Source organism: Cryptotermes secundus, unplaced genomic scaffold, assembly GCF_002891405.2.
Source record: "Cryptotermes secundus unplaced genomic scaffold, Csec_1.0 scaffold62, whole genome shotgun sequence".
Taxonomy (NCBI): domain Eukaryota; kingdom Metazoa; phylum Arthropoda; class Insecta; order Blattodea; family Kalotermitidae; genus Cryptotermes; species Cryptotermes secundus.
The window spans coordinates 554,643-576,982 of NW_019727786.1; the positions used below are offsets into that span (position 1 = coordinate 554,643).

The 22,340-nt window shown below is 40.7% G+C and overlaps 2 protein-coding genes and 1 non-coding gene across 3 annotated transcripts in view; 2 read left to right on the top strand and 1 right to left on the bottom strand.

The window, feature by feature from the left end:
• LOC111864911 overlaps nt 1-20,028 on the top strand; it is a 34,524-nt gene extending 14,496 nt beyond the window's left edge. The window contains exons 2-3 of the mRNA XM_023852522.2: nt 164-1,421; nt 18,714-20,028. Coding sequence (XP_023708290.1) covers nt 191-1,421; nt 18,714-19,981 — 2,499 coding nt within the window. The 5' untranslated portion in view covers nt 164-190 and the 3' untranslated portion in view covers nt 19,982-20,028. The remainder of the gene's footprint in view (nt 1-163; nt 1,422-18,713) is intronic.
• The window catches only part of LOC111864910 (metabotropic glutamate receptor 1), a 228,313-nt gene that overhangs the window by 23,196 nt on the left and 182,777 nt on the right, over nt 1-22,340 (bottom strand). The window lies entirely within an intron of this gene.
• Nucleotides 21,775-21,881, top strand: LOC111864942. The gene has a single exon (XR_002842875.1). It is a non-coding gene; the product is annotated as a U6 spliceosomal RNA (small nuclear RNA).

Genomic DNA, 22,340 nt, shown 5'->3' on the forward strand with positions numbered 1-22,340 from the left:
GAGAGGAAGAGATACTCAGCGTGGAAAGGGTTAAGGCTAAAATTTATATTATTTAAAAGATCACATGCTTTATAGTATATACTGCTTTATATTCTGCACCCGTTTCTCGTCCTTGCCGTTTACCCAGTAAATCTCAGTTATCGTTACTCGGTATATGTTTCAGTTTCCAGGTGGAGCGTGTTTGAGGATCATGGAAACTGTTGAGAGACCGTCGTGGCTTGATGAAACATTTATTGAAGATGCACTTCGTTCAAGAGAAGAATATGGCGGAGTAATTGTAGCCGATATTAGGGTCCAGTTAGCCGTTGGTAAGGGTGAGAACTACACCAGTACAGTATATCGAGTCTGCGTACAGTTCAAACGTCGAAATATTGACGATGCCACAGAATCAACTAGTCTGATAATAAAAGGATTGTCTGCAGTAGAGTTTATGGCAAAATTCCTGGAACACTGTAACACTTTCGGAAAGGAGACAAAAATATACCAGGTCACCGTACCAGCAATGATCAGCCTTCTACAACAGAATTCCCAAGGAAGGAAAGTCCAGCCTCTGGTACCATTTTGCTACAAAACCTCTAGACCACACACACTGATTCTAGAAGATCTGACGAGTTTTGGTTTCAGGATGGCCGATAGGCGAACTCGTTTGGATTTACTTCATTGCACACTGGCGCTGAAGGGTCTCGCTCGATTCCATGCCATGTCTGTGGCTCTGCACGACAAAAACCCAAGCTGTATGGATGACTATGCAGAAGACGTGTACACTGATAATAATCGTGACATAATGTCAAAATATTCAGAATCATCCTTCAATGCTTTAGCAAATGTAGTGGAAAAGTGGTCTGGTTTTGAAGAATATGGTGATAAATTTCGGGGGATGATACCGACAATTTGGGATCGAATGGTGGAGATTATAAAGCCAGTAAATGGCTCTTTGTCTGTTCTGAATCATGGAGATTTCTGGGTTAACAACATGATGTTCCACTATTGTCCAGATACAGAGAAGCCTGAGGAAGTCAGATTTGTCGACTTTCAACTGTCACGCTACTCGTCTCCCGCTCTGGATCTGCTATATTTCATGTACACGAGCCCCAGTGAAGATGTCCGTTCTGAATACACGGACCACTTGCTAGAGGTGTACCACAAGGAACTGCTCGGCACTCTCAAGGTGCTTGGCTGTGAACATCACCAATTCACCATCGAACAGCTGAAGAAGGAGTTTGAAGATAAGTCTTTCTTTGGTCTAATGACAGCTTGCACCGTACTGACTGCAGTCTTGGCTGGACCAACAGAATCTTACGATATGGAGAACTTCAAGGAAGATGGAAGTATTTTGAATTCAGAGTCTCTTGAGAGGCCTTATTCCGGAAGTCGCTACAAAGAAGCTGTACAGAAACTAATACCACATTTTGAAAAGAAAGGTTTGCTATAGACGAAGAGACAATTTATTTGTAAACTGAGGCTCGCAGCCGTATATATTGAAATATTTATAGATTTTTGATGACTAAGTTGTACTATTTAAATTACAGAACTCTCACGTTTCCTCGGAAAATGTAATTAAGAATGATTTTCCACACTTCGGGCCGCTTTTCTTTGAGATTTATTTATTGGAAAGAAAGAAGAAAGCATATAACAAAGGTCAAACTGAGTTCAGTTTTTCAAATTTAAAATCAGTCGGCTTTTTTGAACTGGCTACGCCCTCGAACGTTTTATGTTGAATGGAAGATGGCACAACCCGAAAGGTCAAGATCAGACCATAACGATTCGGTCGTCATGAAGGTTTTCAAATATGACAATTTTTATCCTATTTTTCGAAACGGAAAAAATGGCAGAAAGTTTTCCAGGTTCTTGAACACATCTATTGCTGCCACGTAAATTGATTCGAAAATATTTCTTAATTGTTTACAGCTAACTGGCAGTGTATTTATCATCACCACCACCACAACCTCTATCATAATCATCAACAACAGCACTATTAGTTGTAAGATTTGAGGCTTTCACGGCGGTGACTATGAAGAAAGCAGTCTTCTGGGATTTGGCACCGTGTATATGTGGTGTTAACCGACGTTTCGGAGGAACGTATCGCCTCCATCTTCAGGGTAGAAGAAAAAATATAAGAAATCTGCAAGCGAAGAGACCGTGAGAACCGGTAAAAGCAGACTGTGAACCCTTCTACCTTGAAGATGGAGGCGATACGTTCCTCCGAAACGTCGGTTAACACCACATATACACGGTGCCAAATCCCGGAAGACTGCTTTCTTCAACACTATTAGTTACTATAGGATTCTGACGATGGTGTATAACACACAGAGATATTGGTTTTTCGGACTTTATCCATTGTCCTGGTTTTAAGATAACTAAGAAAAACACGACGTTTTGGAAACTGGCTCTGTTTCCGTCCTCAGATGAGGGAAAACACCTATTCTGTTGGGTCCCTTAGAAAGAGCTAGCCTCAATCACTGGTCCACTGGTCCTCACCTGAGGACGGAAACAGATCCAGTTTCCGAAACGTCGTGTTTTTCTTAGTTATCTTAAAAACCAGGACGATGGATAAAGTCCGTAAACGCAATATCTCTGTGAACAACACTACTGTCATTATGTATTCATTCTGCTACCATTACACAGTGTTATAGGTAATTTGTGTGTTATACAAGGGCAGAAATAGTACAATAAGCATGTAACATGCTACAGAGAGATACACAAAGCAAAGGAAACATCAGCTGAAAGTAATACATGTCATTAAAAGTAAATACAAAGTACAAACAGAAAACTGAGCTCCGTAACATCGAAGAAACATTACGTATCAAGATTGAAGTAAAAAATGTAAGGTGAAAGTGATAATCTCAACCATCAGTGAAATTAGCAGTGATACTGATAATGACATTAATTGAGCAATAATATCCATTCATAAGAAACTGCTTGAGCTTACTTTTCGAAGGAAAACATGCTTTATTTAGAAGAAAGTAGTTTTCTGGAATGTGGCGCCGTATAGATATTGTGTTAACTGACGTTTCGGAGGAACATATCGCCTCCACATTCAGAGTTGAGGAAAAAAGAAGAAAATAGAACAGAAATATTATCAGCATATATACCGTATTTACGCACATATAGGCCGCGTGCGTGTATAGGCCGCAGCACAATTTTCAGACAGAAATTATAGAAAAAATAATTTTCTTGGAATATTATTTCAGGAGTAGAAATTATTCCGAAATTTGGCAACGTTTAACATTCCTAAGTTCGCAACTAGCGAAAATAACGGTACCGCTCGGAACAAAGGCATTGCGGGGGAGAGTTATAACCTTTTCGCCTTTACTTGACTTGCCTGGTTAGTTCTGAGTGAAACATGGGTCGAGTAAGAGCAGGTTATACGTCTAAATTTAAACTTCAAGTGGTGCGTTACGCACAAGAACACGGAAATCGAGCAGCAGGGAGAAAATTCGACGTTGACGAAAAAAATGTGTGTGATTTCGAATATAAGCCGCACCCCAGTTTTCCTCTTGAAATTTTGGCAAAAAATGTGCGGCCTATACATGCGTAAATACGGTAATTGTCATATCCCTATGTAATTTAGAGATATAACAAACACATTATTATGAAAAGTAAGGGGTCTAGTATGGAGCCCTGCAGAAGTCCGTACCGGACTGGAAAACCGCTTGAGAGAAAAAATTTCCAATTATTATCCTCCTAATAACTATTTTCACTATCCGTATCATATTTGCGTGATAAGAATGTAATAGCAATGTGTCCCATACACATGCAATTTATGTTAGAGTATTTTATGCTCAGTACAGTCAAATGTTTAAATTGGTCTAGAAAAACAAAACTGCTATATGATTTATCATTAGGAAATTAAATTCCGTTACTAAAAATTGTAGCAATTTCGTCCTTCATTGGACTGCTTTCCCTGAAGCTAAACAATGGAAAATTGAGGACTGTGTATTCCCAAAGGAACCGACATGGCTGATACCAAGGTAATCGCAAGATAATTATAATCTTCTGTTGACCCCTTTGAAAAATCAGTTTACAAGACTTTTTTTAAATGAGAAATAAATGTTCCAGTTTCTCTTGATCCGTGGCCTGTAGTCCGCAAGCGAACTATACCGACCGAACGACCGCCGCTTGTCGACGAAGTTAGTGGAAAATTTTGAGAATAGGGAGTGTCACGTGGTCAGCGCAACGGATCTCCACGGCCGTTAATCTCGGTTTTCTAGACCGGACCAGTTTATATTGATGCATTTTTAATTTCTAACAAAGGCCTGATTATATGAGAAGCACATCTCATTAGTAACAGAAAGAGCTGCCATCTCATCTAATTGGGTTTTTCGTGCCGTGAATGATAATATTGTAATTATAGAGCCGTTACTAGGCAACGACTGCGAGATAAGCAAATATACCATAGCTGTTACTAGGCAACGCCTTCGCAAAAAAAAAAAAACACGTTTCCACTGACACGCTCTAAGTAACAATAGAGGAGCTGTGTTTTCTGTTGTTCCGAGCCGAGATGTTATAACCGAGACATGTTTAGAAGTTAGTTCTGTTTTAAGGAAGACAGTTAATTGTAAGGGAACCTGAGACAAGAAGATTCTGTCTGTGCAGTTGAAGAATCTCCGCCGTTAGAAGCTATTACCAGGAAACGACCAGTGGAGACTGTAACAGACTAAGAACACAAGTCTGTATAATCTAGTGATCTGTAAAATGTGGAGATCAGTGATGGCGTTTTAATTAATTGTAGTAACTAGCTGTGTGTTAAACTTCTCTGTTTATTTACATACAAACTAAATTTATTGGTAGAATAACAACAGACAGAGGAAACAAACTGTCCCTTTCATAGAGATTTAATGTACAGAAAGCACATCAAATACATCCAACATCATACGACACCCTTCAGACCACCTCAGCAACCTCCAGCCCTGTATATACACCGATACTAGACGTATCCTACAGGACCTAGGGGAGTTTACTACTCATCTGTATTAATCATATTATATATGTATTAATGTCTGACAAAACAAAATTATGAACAGCAAAATAACTTTCGCACTTTGTAATTGCAGACGCTTTAACAAACAATACCACACAGCACTTGTCATCACCCAAAAAACAGAAGATAGGACATGAAGCAGCGCATGTGCGCTGTATACAAAGAAGACCTAATGAACTAAACTCTTACTGTAAAAGATTTTAAGAAATAAACTTTTGTAAAAGCTGTAGAACTTGTAACTGTGAACTACATTTTAAGATTTACAGGTAAAGAGCTAATTTCCATTTATTTTCAAGCCTCTGAGGGTGCCCCAAGGGGCTGAAACCTGTAAAGCCATACATCTAACATGTCCTGTTTTATTAAATCTGTTAAGACTGAATGGCTTAATAATCCAATGTCACTCAATACAGCATTCCCGTAATGACTTACTGCAAGCAAGATTACCGGTGACCCTGCATATTGCATTCTTCTGGGATATGACGTCGTATAATCCGGTAGAGCGTTACCGACGTTTTGAAGGAATATTCTGCTTCCATGGTCAACCTTAAAGATAGAGCAGCACACTCGCCGAAACGTCGGTAACATTCTACCACACTATATGGCGTCACATTCAGAGAGGTAGCTGTCTTCATATGTTACTGTAGAATCCAAATACCAAATTCTGTCGATATCCACTCAGCGTTTTAACATAAACATCTCCCATCAAACCTACTGCAATGCGATAGGGCATCATGTGGAAGGAAGCGAAATTTGTGGCGACAGAAACGTTTGCGGTCAAGGACGAGGGCCTCAGTGCGTGTTGTAAAGAGCAAATATGCTTGTTATAATGAATTACGTAACCATTGTTGGGTAAGACGAAGGAAGATAACCGGCAAAACGCTCTACGGAGATTTCACTGATGTTTACTCCTGTCACAAACGTTAAGAGGGAAATGACGATGGTTTCTCACTTTTTAAGAATTTCTGCAGTTTTATGTAATTTTTTTAATTCGCTTAGTGGGGGGTGGGGCCCATTTGGGTCCACTCGGCACGGCGGCCACTGATTGGCATATTGTACCTGCCCCGAGTGAATATGATGGAGAATTTGGTGGAATGAAGATTGGCAGGGGAAACCGAAGTACTCGGAGAAAACCTACCCCAGTGACACTTTGTCCACCACAAATCCCACTTGACGAGACCCAGGTTTGAACCCGGGCCGCCGCGGTGGGAAGCCAGTGACTAACCGCTTGAGCTGTGGCGCTGGCTTGCAGTTTTATGTAACTTACATGTAGAACAAAGCACAATTAAAGTCTAGTTCATCAAGCAGTTTGCTAACTTAAATGACATAAAGAGTCCTACGTAAGGAACCTAAACAACCTTCTGAGGAACTAATACATCTATGTGTTTGAATCCACAATACGACACCGAGTCTCCCGAATGAGGTTTTATCGTGATTTTCGTCAGTAGCTTCTGGAAAAATGAGCCTACTACCTTAAAACAAATCCTTCTCCACAAGTTCAAACCCATCTTTCAAACTCATTTTGCATCCAATGTTGTATAAACTGTGTACCTGGGAATAGTGTTTAAGGGGATGGGTAAAGAAGTCTTTACTCGCCTACTGAAAGATGCCTCTATGTTCCGGCCGAGATTCGAACGGGGCACCTCCAAAACAAAAGTCAGAAATATTACAGCTGGAGCCATCTTGCCTGGTCCAAATGACTAACCATTAAACCAAGCAACTAACATCATGGTGCTAGGTTGGTATTGAAAAGTTAATTTCAAGTTAAGAATAGGTATTTATTCAGCTTATCAAAAAGTGTATGAAAATCGAAGCTTAAGGAAGCCGCCATTGAGACCCGTCCTTAGCCCCCTGAATCCAGTCCACAGTCATACAAATCTATGTACTTTGAAAACAAAATTTCCCACTGAATTTAGACATATTAGTTTAAAAGCAAAGAACTGTGTTATATCACGTCTTTAGTGGTTTCAAGGATTTTGCTGCAATTTGGCAACCATTATATAAGCAGGATTCATATCTTTCAACAGTTGAGGCATGGTCGTTGATAACGCACCCGGCAACAGGAGACGTTCTCTGTTGCCCAGTTCAAGTCCACTGCTTCCAGTTTCAGTATCGAAGATTGTGCACGCTCGGAAAATCTTTAGTGAACTCGGACGAAACACGTACTGAGGTAAGGGGTCACATTTTTCTGAACGTGTAGAAGTAAACCCTACATTTATATAAGTTTTGAGGTTTTCACGGCGATGACTATGAAGAAAGTCGTCTTCTGGGTTTAGGCGCCGTGTAATCTTCGTTTTGGCCGACGTTTCGGCCAAAACGAAGATTACACGGCGCCTAAACCCAGAAGATGACTTTCTTCCTACATTTATAGTCCAAGCAGTCAGATACTTCAGGGCTTTCTAATTTGTATTGTCTTCGTCGCTTTTATTTATCCGAAACAGGCGCGATTTTCATAGCAGTTCGTGGTCAATATATTCAGGTTACCTGCTATGATCGCTCATGAGTTCGATTCAGCACAGTTTCGAGAAGGCTGAATCACTTGATTTTAGCGTTTTGTGCGATGTACCGTATGTCTGCGCAGGCCCTCTACCTCAGAAAACGCGGGTGTTCAGTCTTCTCTCTTTTCTCTCGCCCAGACATTAGTTCACATTATACCAACTGCCAAACTCGCTCATAATAATGTGACATATAGACTCGGTAAATACATTCCCGCGGAAGTGTAACGGATCAATGAAAAAGCCTTCTCAACAATAGAAAGGCCGTGTTTTCTGCGTGTTCCGTACCGAGGGGTTATATAAAGGGAAGAAGATGGTCGATAGAATCAGTTGTTGTCGAGTTCTGGAGATGGCAGTCCAATGTGGTTGAGAAGAAATGTCAAGAAATGAATTAGATTGTGCAAAGAATACTTCATGTGTGCTTTGAAGTTACAGTAAGACGGTTATAAATCCGTTGCCAGGGTACGACTAGTGAAGACTGAGGATCATAGTGCGTGCGTAATGGTGAACTGTAAAGTGTGTAGAATAACCGATAGCTATGTGTTGCCTGCAGTCCCGAATTGTGTGAATATATAAGGTGCAAAAAATCCAATTCAAATCCCGCCTTATGAGTCACGCGCAATCCACTCAACACGTGACAATATTATCAGGAGCTCTAGACCAGGAAATGTAACAACTGATTAGTTCGTCTGTCTCGTATGACATGAGTAACACGTTCAAGCTCTGTCTGGAGTTTTTGTGTCGTGAACTTGGCGGCTTCATTCATTCATGAGTAATCTGTCAGACGACAGGTCCACAGCCTCTTCCAAAACAGTTCCTCCACTTAATGCGATCTTCTGTTTTGGGGAAGAGACTATCCAGGAAAAGTGATAATGTGGTAGTTTTTCCATTTGCTTTCCACATCGCAGTACAGCAGCCGTTCAAACCACTCTGGTCACGCCTGTTGCTATACGAAATTGAACCATGTCGAGCATCATTTGCTCTGTGCTTCAAGTCGCTGCTGATGACGCTGCTTCCGGCATCAGTTTTTGGTGTCTCTCTTCGTCTGATGCCTACCCTTTGACCTGTCCAGCAAGGGAGGCCCTGCCAGTAGCTACGCTACCGCTGGTATAGCTCTCAGGGTCCTTGGCATACTCAAACCCCCTCACCACGATAAGGTGGAGACACCAACGAAGGGGTTGGCGGCTTTTTAGATTTAAATGTGTAACAGTATATAGCTCAATTATTTTGAATACAGTTTTTTATTCAATGTGTCTGAACACAAAATGTCGCTTAGCATGCCTTAAAAATTTCTGTGGCCGTTCCAGCGGTTACGGTAACAACGTTCGCAAAATAGTTATGTGTAAAATAAGGTAAAGTTGTCCCTGTGCTTAACTTATTAAGCAGTATGCCAAGAAGGCGTATGGGAGAGTGGATATGTAGATCCACATTTTCTTGATGTCGGCACTAGTTGGAGGTGAATGGTCAGCTTCACGCCCCTGTCGCTTTACCCCCGTTGGAAAAGCCCACGGTACCCATTGGATAGGAGGCTGGGCGGTCCCAGAGCCGGTCTGGACTACGTGGAAAAGAGAAAATTCTTGACCTTACCGGGACTCGAAACTCCGACTCCTCGGTCGTCCAGCCCATAGCCAGTCGCTATACTAACTATGTGTACATGTTCATTAAGGAATATGTGGCTGAAGAATAACGAAGCATAGACCTGCTGGGTTTCTCTGAATTCCGACAGCTGAGATGGGAAGTATGTTATGTAAGCATGTGACTCTTTCTCGCGTGTGCAGGGAGGCAAAGAAGGGAAAATAAATATGCAGAGTAGGTGTTTCTGTCAATCAGACAACACACAAAAATTCATAAGAGAGTGACAAAATGTAAATGACTTCCAAAAATGTGTTTCACGCAGAACTGTTTTCGGATATCATGGCAAAGGCGAATTCCCTGCTACTAGAAAATAGCATATATATGATCACTTCATATTTTACTTATTCATTTTTACTAAATAGTTCACTTTTGCTTTTACGTATTTCGATTTGACGCCAATTTCCTTACGCTGCTGACGCAACACACGCGTGAGTAGAAAGACGAATTGGCTAAGCCGCGTGAACTCCATCTTCGTTCTGATCAAACAGAAAGAGATATGAATGTTTGTGTTGAACTCTTACGAAATCGAGTGCAGGCGAAAGTTGATGGGAGACTGCGTAGAGCACATGAATCAGCAGAATCGAGTCAGTCTTCCGTTTTTCCCTGTACCACAAGAAGAGGAAGGTTACGGGGAACAATTCGTTATTCAAGTTCATACATACATCATTTGATTCAACACTGTACTTATCGCTTCCAAGGCCAGAAACTTCTTTCAGTGCCTACAGTGGTTTTATTCGCAAGCAAGGACACACGGCATTAGCTCCAGAGGTAATTATGAATATTTGTAACTTGCTTGATTGTATAAGTACGAGAGAGGTCCACGAAGTCCTTATGTTGTATGTAAATCCTGATACGATTTTCTAACACGACACGGACAATAAAATGGCCTATGTTTGTCTACTGAATTATTTATATGCCGATTACAGTCTTTGAAATGAGACTCTGTGTAGTGTGGTAGACAGCTATCAACATTTGGGAGAAACTTACAGCCTGAATTTTCAAATTGATACCCTGAAGACAGAGGCAGCAGGTTCCTCAGAAAAGTATCGTTACCATCTACCAAAATACATTGTGATACATCCCAGAAGTGTCATATCCTTTGAAATATCAGTTCTGTGATATTTATGTGTTACCAGCCGTTTAGATTCGTGGCCACGAAGATATTTCTTCAGCGCTAGATAGAGGTTAAACAGCATTTGAAAAAATATAATCACCTCACTATGCTCTGAAACTCTAATCCTAAATATTTTTAGTGCGCTTAGGAATTAAGAACAGCCTGAAAGGCTCAGTCACTACAGTAACTACAGACTAGATGACCGCAGACTCGAGTTATATTCCCGTCAGGAACAGACGTGCTTTTCCTCTCCAGAGAGTCCACCCCAGGTCTGGGGCTCAGACTTAAGACATAAAGAAAAAAGATCTGAGAAAACATATATTTCACACGATACCGCATTCATCACAGTACGTTTTCTGGCTGCCCGATGATTTATTTTCACGTAGAGAAGGTGGGTAGGGATTGTAGAAAAGAGCGCGTGCTCTGCTTACAATGTTGATATTTTCCATTGCTAGTCGCGATTTTTTACGCAAAATGTACGAACTAGGAGTGCATATAGCCTTACTGCTCCATAACAAGTACCATTTGATTTGTTGTGCTATAAGTGCGAAGCGAACTGTGCCTTAGAACTTCTGAATGACTAATAAAATATTTTCAATTATTAGAAGTCGTGCTTGAAAACAGAAGGGGGTCCATTCCGTCAGACCTTCTTAAACACGGCAAGCCGAATTTGCAATCTTCAGAAATGAAGCTTTACTTTGATAGCAAGGGTCAGCGCCACGAATCCACAAAACTTCTGAGCTGTTCCTTCTAAGGCCGCGCAGCATACTGCTGCCCACCGCAAGCAGCAAGACTCAATCGCATTTGAACGCATTGCACGTTGTCGTGGAAATATGCCAATAGCAATGGATTTTCAGAATAAAATAAACTGCATGGAAATTGTTAGTGATAATATTTTAAGACTTGAAGAATACACGTACATATTATGTCCTACTTTACAGTCTACGAGTGTTTCTGATTCATTATCGTTACTCGGTGTATGTCTTAGTTTCCAGGTGGAACGTATTTAAGGAACATGGAGGCGGATACGGCTGAGAGACCGTCGTGGCTTGATGAAACATTTATTGAAGATGCACTTCGTTCAAGAGAAGAATATGGCGGAGTAATTGTAGCCGATATTAGGGTCCAGTTAGCCGTTGGTAAGGGTGAGAACTACACCAGTACAGTATATCGAGTCTGCGTACAGTTCAAACGTCGAAATATTGACGATGCCACAGAATCAACTAGTCTGATAATAAAAGGATTGTCTGCAGTAGAGTTTATGGCAAAATTCCTGGAACACTGTAACACTTTCGGAAAGGAGACAAAAATATACCAGGTCACCGTACCAGCAATGATCAGCCTTCTACAACAGAATTCCCAAGGAAGGAAAGTCCAGCCTCTGGTACCATTTTGCTACAAAACCTCTAGACCACACACACTGATTCTAGAAGATCTGACGAGTTTTGGTTTCAGGATGGCCGATAGGCGAACTCGTTTGGATTTACTTCATTGCACACTGGCGCTGAAGGGTCTCGCTCGATTCCATGCCATGTCTGTGGCTCTGCACGACAAAAACCCAAGCAGTATGGATGACTATGCAGAAAACCTGTACACTGATAACAATCGTGACATGATGTCAAAATATTCAGCATTATCCTTCAATGCTTTAGCAAATGTGGTGGAAAAGTGGTCTGGTTTTGAAGAATATGGTGATAAATTTCGGGGGATGATACCGACAATTTGGGATCGAATGGTGGAGATTATAAAGCCAGTAAATGGCTCTTTGTCTGTTCTGAATCATGGAGATTTCTGGGTTAACAACATGATGTTCCACTATTGTCCAGATACAGAGAAGCCTGATGAAGTCAGATTTGTCGACTTTCAACTGTCACGCTACTCGTCTCCCGCTCTGGATCTGCTATATTTCATGTACACGAGCCCCAGTGAAGATGTCCGTTCTGAATACACGGACCACTTGCTAGAGGTGTACCACAAGGAACTGCTCGGCACTCTCAAGGTGCTTGGCTGTGAACATCACCAATTCACCATCGAACAGCTGAAGAAGGAGTTTGAAGATAAGTCTTTCTTTGGCCTAATGGCAGCTTGCACCGTACTAATCTTGGTCTTGGTTGAACCAACAGAAACTTACGATATGGAGAACTTCAAGGAAGACGGAAGTATTTTGGATTCAGGGTCTTTTGAGAGGCCTTATTCCGGAAGTCGCTACAAAGAAGCTGTACAGAAATTAATACCACATTTTGAAAATAAGGGTTTGCTGTGATTCAGAATACTAATAGCTTCTGAACTAAGGCATGTACTCACATGCACTGAAATATTTCTAAACCTTATATGTGAGACTTATGTTGTTTGAACTGCAGAACTATCTATTTGAAAAAGTAATGAAGGGTGACTCACATTTCTGACCGCTCATCTTTGACATGTAATCTGTATATTATTATTATTATTATTATTATTCCAAACCAGTCAGCATTATTGAACTGAATCTCTACTAGAATATTTTATGTCGAATGGATGACTGGTTCAATAAACGACCCATTATCCATCACATTTTTGTTAATTTCTCTCAGATTTACAATTCCCTTGCCATGTCCTCCCCCCCCCCCAATTATACAGCAAAATCAACTGAATAATTTGTCAAAAGACCCACTTGGTGATCTACAAGCAGCTATTATTGTTAGTGGTTTCATTTTATCCGTAAACTCAATACCCACTCTCAACAGATTTCTGTATAGTTTAAGTAGCAATCCTATCTGTGGCCTTAGCTCTCTCTATTGCATTTGATATGCACAAAGCCTCCATTCCACTGCTCTGTTGGTGCCACAATAATGGAAGAAAGAAAGTGCATTGTATTTGTGAGAAATTAACAGGTATAAAATCGAAAAGGGGGGGTCTTCAGGTACAGTTCTGGACTTGTATTGGGATGCCTTCAGTTCGAATCTCTCCTCAGGACATGGGCAATCCTGAGCTTTTTGTGATTTTACTTAGGACCCCCAGAAAAATTCCAGGATAGTGCTTCGATTAGGTAATAGCCTCTTTCCTCCAAATCATTCCCAATCTATCATTCATCTATCATCCTATGACCCGGAGATGTAGGATCTCAATGCTGAAAGTGCAGTTATATAATACAAAAAGAAGATTGTTATTCCTCGTTGGTCAGGACCTTTTCTTCCTTACAGTTGTCTACTCTGGGCATGACGTACCCAAGTTCGTGCTATGAAATGTATGGTGACCTCATTATTCCAAATGCTTCATATAACATAATAATATTACAGTTTATCGTTTGATACTATGCTATCTTTTAGGTTACTAAATGGGCTAAGAGTTATGAAAGCCAGTGTTTGTTGAAGAAAATCAGAGTTGATCTATGTATGCATATCATCGTCGTCATAATCATCATTTTCTTCTTATTCTTCACCAATATCATCACCATAAGTATCATAATCATCTTTTCATCAACCGAGGAATGGGTAAGGGTATGAATTAAATTTCAAAATACACGTATCTTTGAGTATCCTATATCGAGTAGAGACCGGGGGAAGCAGAAGTCGAAAGAAAGGTTATCTTTTATACATGCCTACACAGAGTTAAGCAATATTTCACAGAAAAGAACTGCCTCCACTTTACCCTGAAGATGGTACCAGTATGTTCGTGTGAAACACTGATGCCCATCTACCAGACTAGGACTACAAGGTGTTATATTCTAAAACATAAATTAGGTCGCGCCATAGCTCAGGCGGTTAGTCGCTGGCTTCCCATCGCGGAGGCCCGGGTTCAATTCTGGGTCTGGTCAAGTGGATTTGTGGTGGACAAAGTGGCGCTGGGGCAGGTTTTCTCCAAGTACTTCGGTTTCCCCTGCCAATCTTCGTTCCACCAATTGCTCCACAATCACCCTCACCTATCATCTGGGGCTGGTAAAACAGGCCAGAAGTGGCCGCAGTACAAGGACTTAGTCCCACCCCACTAGCAATAAAAAAAAACATAAATGCATTTTTTCTCAAGATTTATATTACGTATAACATCGTGTAGTTTGGTAAATGTGTACCAACGTTTCGGAAGATCCTTCTGCTTCTATTTTCATGTACCTGAAGATGGAGACAGTAAGTTCCTTCGAAATTTAGTACCTATCTACAAAACTACGCAACAGCTTACAGTGAGACTCTCAAAACTCAGCTTCCCATACTTAAGTAAATAAGGACGATCGTAAAGTTGCGTGTCGCGTGTCAGACTTGTAGTGACCTTGCTGTTCACATATATAGTTTAATTCCGTTTTAATGGCAGAGGGCCAAGTTGCTGATAAGTAGCTATCTTCCGAGTTTCAAGTTGATGTGTCCTTGTATACCAAGCTCATTTGGTTCTGAAGCTGCAATCACAGACATCACAGTGGATCTGAAGTAACTGCAGGCAGAGATATATGCCAAATACGTATATCTTAACACATTCGTTCGAGCGTGGCCGGTAAGTGACCTGACACTGTAGGACGTAAGAAAGGGAAAGTACCAGCGTACATGTAGTTTATTTTTGGATATAAGTTCTTCCCAGCGGCGACCATGAATCTTCCTGGATTTAATGCCGTGTAGCCCGGTTGAAGTGCACTGAGGTTTCGGAGGAACACATTTCTTCCATCTTCAGTGTCGAACAGTAAACTAAGAAAGAAATTAGCTAGATTCAAGTGACAAGCAAGAGAGCGCTTCTTCATGACTTCCTGCTTGGTTTACTCTTCGACCCGAAGATGGACGAAGTACATGGGGAATATGTACATATTCTATAAACTTTATCATTAAAACTATCTTCATTGAGTTACAATAAAATCCAGCTTCGTACTTATATTGCCTGCCCATTGAATTGTTTTTATCGAAAGGCCGTGGCATTTTGACCATGCGGTTGCAGCATAATTATTAGTTCTTTAATTGTGCGTTGAAATTAATTGTACATTTACGTCATATTATAAATATAGTACACATAAGTACTATATTTATTCAAAAACCTGTCAGAATATCATCAACGGACGACTTTTCAACTCACGATACCTACTTGGAACAAATTTACTTATTACTCCATATTATCGGGAGTAGATTGTGAAAACGTTTTTTTTATTATTATTTGTTTCATTCTGGTCCGTCACACTAACAATATCATGAAAAGTTTAACAGTTCCGTCCAGTGTGACTAGTGAAGATTTTTCTTGTAAGATTTGAGGCTTTCACGGCGGTGACTATTAAGAAAGCAGTCTTCTGGGATTTGGCACCGTGTATATGTGGTGTTAACCGACGTTTCGGAGGAACGTATCGCTTCCATCTTCAGGGTAGAAGGAAAAATATAAGAAATCTGCAAGCGAAGAGACCGTGAGAACAGGTAAAATCAGTCTGCCCTGAAGACGGAGGCGATACGTTCCTCCGAAACGTCGGTTAACACCACATATACACGGTGCCAAATCCCAGAAGACTGCTTTCTTCAAGATTTTTCTTATTTCAATTATTCATGTCCTTGCACGTTTCGGTCTTGAGAGACCATCATCAGAAGGACACCTTTACATCAATACAGTTGGAGGCTACTATCACAGTACATGTTCTAAACGTTAAAATGTATACATATAAAATAGGATACAATTGAGTGTAAAATCTAAGTCTTTACAACTACAGCGGCTGTTCCAATATTTTAAAATATTGAAATATGTAACATGTAACTTTGAAATATGTAACCGAAACATGTAAGGGCATAAATAATTGAAATAAGAAAAATCTTCACCAGTCACACTGGACGGAACTGTTTCACTTTTCAAAATATGCTATTAATGAAATGAAACAAATTATTCCAAATAAAAGGTGCATTAACTATATTTAGAATTTATTCAAATAATCTCTTATCTTATAATAAATCATACTTCTTAGTTGGTGGACTTCTATCGGACGACATGGCGCCACATTCCGGAAGATAGAATGATTCTTTTCGTGGTTATTTAACGAGACTGTACAGCGACGAACGACTGGGTGTGCAGGAATCTAGTGGAAGGGACGTGGAAGGAAACGGTGGTTGCCTACCTGTATGTACTGCCTTGGCAGCTGCGTGGAAGGAGAATAGCCACAAGACGGCTACGCGAGCCAAGGAAGATGCATCATAAAGAGCCTCACAATTGATTTTCTTCATGTTTTCTCTTAGGGCGTTTGTATTAAGAATGAAATTGACGCAACATGAACTAAGCTTGAATGAGATCTGAAATGCGTACATAATTTGGATCCGGAAACACCATCGAAATGGATTTTAATTCAAACAACAGGGCGTCGTGTTCTAGAATATGGGTAAACTGGCACAGGTTTGGGCCCGATATTAAAGCTCGGTGAATACAATATTGAACCTTCAGATTCCATACTAAGCGAGAAATTTCTTGAGCAGCAGAGCGACTATCAGTTTCTTCAGGTCGTTAGTATTCTGTCCCTGATGGAGAAATCTCGCTTGATGGAGCATGGAAACGTGTCGAACTGCGCTACTTCGGCAGCACATAGAACTAATGTATTTTGTAGATTAAGACTTCTAATTGCCTGTCACGGTAGCCGAGCGGTCTAAGGCATGCACTGTCTTCGTTCGCTCGGAAGCCGGGATCGTGGGTTCGAATCCCACTCAGGGCATGGATGTTTGTGTGCGTTTTTCTGTGTTTGTCTACAGGTAGAGGCCTTGCGACGAGCTGATCACTCGCCCAAGGAGTCCTACCGAATGTGTAAGATGTAGTAAACCGAAGTGAAACGGAGAGTTTCATGGAGGTAGGCCTAGGCCCAAATTGGGGCTGTAGCGCCACAGGAAAAAAAAAGACTTCTAATTAGATATTTGTGTTATGTCTTACAGAATAATATAACTAACTCACTCCTTGGAGCTGAGCCCCACTTGAGAAACCGTCGTTGCTCAGCTACTCAAGAAATTCTGAATATTTTTATGGAACCCGAAGTTCTATTACGGTGTTCACAAGAGCCCTTCGCTGGTCCTTATCCTGAGCCAGATCAATCCAGTCCATATCGCCCCGTCCTATCTCTCTGAGATCCATCTCAATATTATCCTGTCATTTACTTCTAGTTCTTCTTAGTGGTCTCTTTCCTTCTGGCTTTCCCACTACATTCCTGCACGTATTCCTCTGTGTCCTGACCATCTCGAAATTCTTTGCTTCATCATTCTGATTATGTTTAGCTACGAATACAATTTACGAACCTCCTCATTATGCAGTTTTCTCTAAACTCCTTACTTACTTATGGAGCTGAGCCCTTCTTGAGGAGCAACCAATTCTGCAGCTACTCAAGAATTTCCCAGCATTTTATGGAACCCGAAGGTTCATTACCATGTTCACAACAGCCCTACACTGGTCTCTAGCCTCAGCCAGATCAATCCAATCCATACCATGCAATTATATCTCTCTAAGATCCATTTTAATATTGCCCATCCACCTATGCCTTGGTCTTCCCAGTGGTCTCTTTCCTTTTGGCTTTCCCACCAATATCCTATAAGCATTCCACCTTTCTCTTTGGTGTAGTTGGTATTGGCCAGATGTGGCTGGAGGAAATAATAAGAGCAGAGAGTGTAGGATATCTCGAGTGCCATTTCCCCCACTACTCATGGGTCTTCTTTCCGTGACCTCAACATCGTGTAGAGTTTATGATTACATGTTCGTGCTTTAGTGCACAACCAAGCACAGAGATAACTTGAATTTTACTATACCGTTACAAAAGTATTATAATACATTTTCCAAAGAAATATTGACCACACAAAATTTCAAGAACATGCACTAGTGTCATTCCCCTTTACAAGTCTGTACGGCTGACTTATTGGTATTACCAATGACGTGAACTTGAAAGATAAGATAGTGCGAGTCCTATCTAATGGCACGATTGATCACCGGATGTTCTAAGAAAATCTGTAGATGCTTTCGATGTTTATTTGTACACGGACACATGAACGTCAAGATACCGTAATAATCTTCCGTATAACGTTAAGAAAGAACTCTTAATGGTTTTGTGCATGTCACTTGCCTTCTTATTTATTGCTATTGGGGTGGGACTAAGTCCCTTGTACTGCGGCCACTTCTGGCCTATTGTACCAGCCCCAGATGATAGGTGAGGGTGATTGTGGAGCAATTGGTGGAATGGAGATTGACAGGGAAAACCGAAGTACTTGGATAAAACCTGCCTCGGCGCCACTTTCTCCACCACAAATCCCACTTGACCAGACCCGGGATCGAACCCGGGCCACCACGGTGGGAACCCGCTTGAGCTATGGTGCGGCCTATCACTGGCCTTATTGGAATTTTTCTTTAGCGGAGTTTCCACTTTACGTTTACTTTTGTCTACCGTAAACTGTGGTCACTTAGTGACAAGCAGTGCTACAAAATGTTCTGGCACAATAAAATAAAATGTAATGGTGTATGGCACGAAGCTTCCCTCGCTGTCACCAAATTAACACACTATACGGCGCAATGAGAGATATACTTATTATTTTCGTTGCCATTTCAGGTAAAATGGGGAGCACAAATGTTGGAGAAGTAACCATCCCTCCTTGGCTTAATTACGAATTCGTGGCTGAGATTTTGTCGGAAAGAAAGGATAAACAAATCTTTGTCACAGATATGGATGTGAAAGCAGCTGTTGGAAGAGGCGACAACTACCTCAGCACACTCTACCGGATTACAGTGGAATTTATTGAAAGTAAAGATGGAAATGAAGTGAATAAATATGGCTTGGTTATCAAAACCTTACCAGATGGAGAGATTTTACAGAAATTAATACATGATATTCAGGGTTTCGAGAAAGAACTGCAGATGTATAAAATTACACTTCCGGCCATGTACCTCAAAATGATGGGCATGTCTACTAATGGAAATTTCCACCCCCTATCTGCAAGATATCTGCCATCTAAGAGGAAAGACACTATCGTGTTGGAAGATCTGCAGCATTTAGGATACAAAATGGCTAACAGACACACTGGTCTTGATTTGGAACACTGCAAGTTGACTGTGAGGGCACTGGCAAGGCTTCACGCTGCATCTGTGGCTTTGCATAAAACTGACCCTTCCAGTATTGATATGTATTCGGAGTTAATGTTCGCGGACACTGGAGAACAACGAGAAAACATGGAAAAGAGTTTTCAAAGCAATCTGAATGTTTTAGTTTCCAAGCTAGACGAATGGCCTGGGTATGAGCCCTATGCAAATAAAATTAGGAAACTGGTTCCTACCGCTGTGGACCGAATTATAAAATGTACCAAACCGAGGGAAGGTTCTCTAAATGTATTAAACCATGGAGACTGCTGGACAAATAACATGATGTTCCATTACTGTCCCAAGACTGGAGAAGTCGATGATGTAAGATTAATTGACTTCCAGTTAGTGAGGTTCTCATCCCCAGTGCTGGATCTTCAGTATTTTCTTTGCACGAGTACAAATGATGAAATCCGTTTCGGGCAGAGAGATCGTCTCCTGAGGGAATATCACGCCGAACTGAGGGATACGCTGGAAGACCTGAAGCTTGATCCTCAGCAGTACACACTACAGCAACTAAACGAAGATTTTGAAGAAAATGAAATATTTGGGCTGCTGATGGTTTGTACCTATTTAAGTGCAATGCTGGCCACCTCAATCGACGTGCCGGACTTCAGTGAGCTGAAGGAAGACTTTATGTTGGACGATGGTACACATCCTATGGAGAAGTTATTGGAGGGAAAGCGATTCAAGGAGGTCTTATATACGTTCCTTCATTATTACGAAAACAAGGGACTTATCTAATTTATATCATTAACATTGTAGTTAATCTATATAGTTGATGTTGAAAAGCAAAAAAGGAAAATGTAATTTGGAGGGGTAGAATTTACTGGTCTAAATCGAGTGCTGAATTCAAGAAATGGACGTGTTGCTAAACACACGGGATCCAGAAAAAAACATACGTAGTAGAGTCATTAAGTTCGTGGAATGTGGTTTTATCGCATCATATTACAAGGTATTCACAAACACAAATATAAATCACTCCGTCCAATGTGATCTGTAAGTTTTTTACTACATGAAAACTTAACACCCTTACATGTTTCGGTCTCTGTGGACCATCTTCAGAGGGCAAACATCACTACAAATAGGAAACCACCATCACATAGGTTGTTTAGACGTAAAGTACGTACATTTATATGCTACAATGCATAGTACACGAAATAGAACATTTCACAAACACAGCAGTTTCCTGGGAATGTAAAGTTTTTAAAAAATTATATAAAATTTCTTGATGCTAATTAATTTTTTTTTTTGTCAATAATTAAAATTCGTAAACCATGCGGGCTCGTGTTCGTCCTCCCATCGCCCCTCTTATATGGGGCAGATATTGTGTCACCGGCTATCTTGATGTGGACGTTCTTTATATCTTCCAGGGTTTGCTCGTGGCTGCTGTGCTGTGAAAACACAGAGACCGAAACATGTAAGGGTGTTAAGTTTTCATGTAGTAAAAACTTACAGGTCACATTGGACGGAGTGATTTATATTTGTAATTGTTAGTGTGACGGACCAGAATGAAACAAATCAAACTTATTCCCAAACACTTACACAGATCCACATCGGCCCTCAAAATAGTTGCCGTTGGCCGCTATGCAAGTCTTCCAACATAGATATAGCTGCCGAAAACATATTGACAGGAAATTCCCGTACGGCGTCTCTTGTGGCATTGACGACCTCCTCGGACGACTGAAATCTACGACCACGTAGCTTTGCTTTCAAGCGGTGAAAGAGAAAGAAATCGCACGGTGCGAGATCAGGTAAGTACGGAGGGTGTGGCAAAACGGTGACCTGTTGCCTTGCCAGTTCCTCTTGGACAAGAACATAGCGATATGCAGGGGCGTTGTCGTGTAGCAACAGCCAATTCTTCCTACGCCAAACATTTCGCTAGGGGATTTGCCTAGTTTTTGGCAGAAGTTAATGTCTGCTCGTTGTTCAAACTGCCACATTTTCTATTTCCGCCACTACCATTTAACTGCAGTTCACAATAGAGGCCGTAGTTCTGTTTAACTGTTTGCAGACAACTGCCTCTTGCTGTGACGAGAGATGAACTGACAGGGCATCATATCGTGCCTCAACCTATCCGCTGTAATGCATTGCAACGACGCTTTGCGGCCATTCCACGAACTTATTGACTGTGATTGTATGTACGTATATATGACCCTTTTATAAAGAGTGATCCTAACTGAAGCCCTGCTATTTCAATATATTCAACACTTTACAAAATATGACAACACGAATGCGATTTTTATCAGCACTCTGATCACTTCATCAGCCTATGTTGCTATTTCTTTCTTACACTGTTGTTACCTCTACATGTTTCATATACATTTAAACGTTTCGTTGCAACATTCTACTGCTTTTCAGAGCAGACATTTTGTTTCTCTGTCATTATGCTTTCCTCACAGGTTGATTTGTTACGTTTTCTTTATAAAGTCTAATTCAAGTTATAACACTATACATGCAAAATAAATGAAAAGCGAAAAAAGTACGGATAATTAAACGAAGTGCTTTATGGGTAGACATACATCCATACTTTTACAGCACTCTTTTCAGTTGTGCATGTTCTAAAATCATAAAGACAAAAATAAGATTAGCTCAGCCTAGGCGCAAGCATGACAGGCAAAATCGTGAAGCTTTCCATAATTCTTTTATAGAGGAGCAAATAACAATGGAAACTGACGAGCCTATAAATCCATATGCATACACAAGCCTTAGCAATAATATAACATGTGACGCAAGACATTGAAATATATTTCAGTGTGTCTCGAAATGGATAAGATTGCGAAACACTAATATAGAAAGAAAATAGGGAAATAGAGAACAGCTCCACATATAAACATATGTATTTTTTTTATTAATTTTAGAAGAACGAGATTAATTACATGGAAATAAGAATACATCTTATAAAACTAAACAAATAAAATGAAGAAAGCAGTCTTCTGGGATTTGGCACCGTGTATATGTGGTGTTAACCGACGTTTCGGAGGAACGTATCGCCTCCATCTTCAGGGTAGAAGGAAAAATATAAGAAATCCGCAAGCGAAGACACCGTGAGAACCGGTAAAAGCAGTTTCTCGAACTTCTCTTCAGTACTTTCAGGAGAATG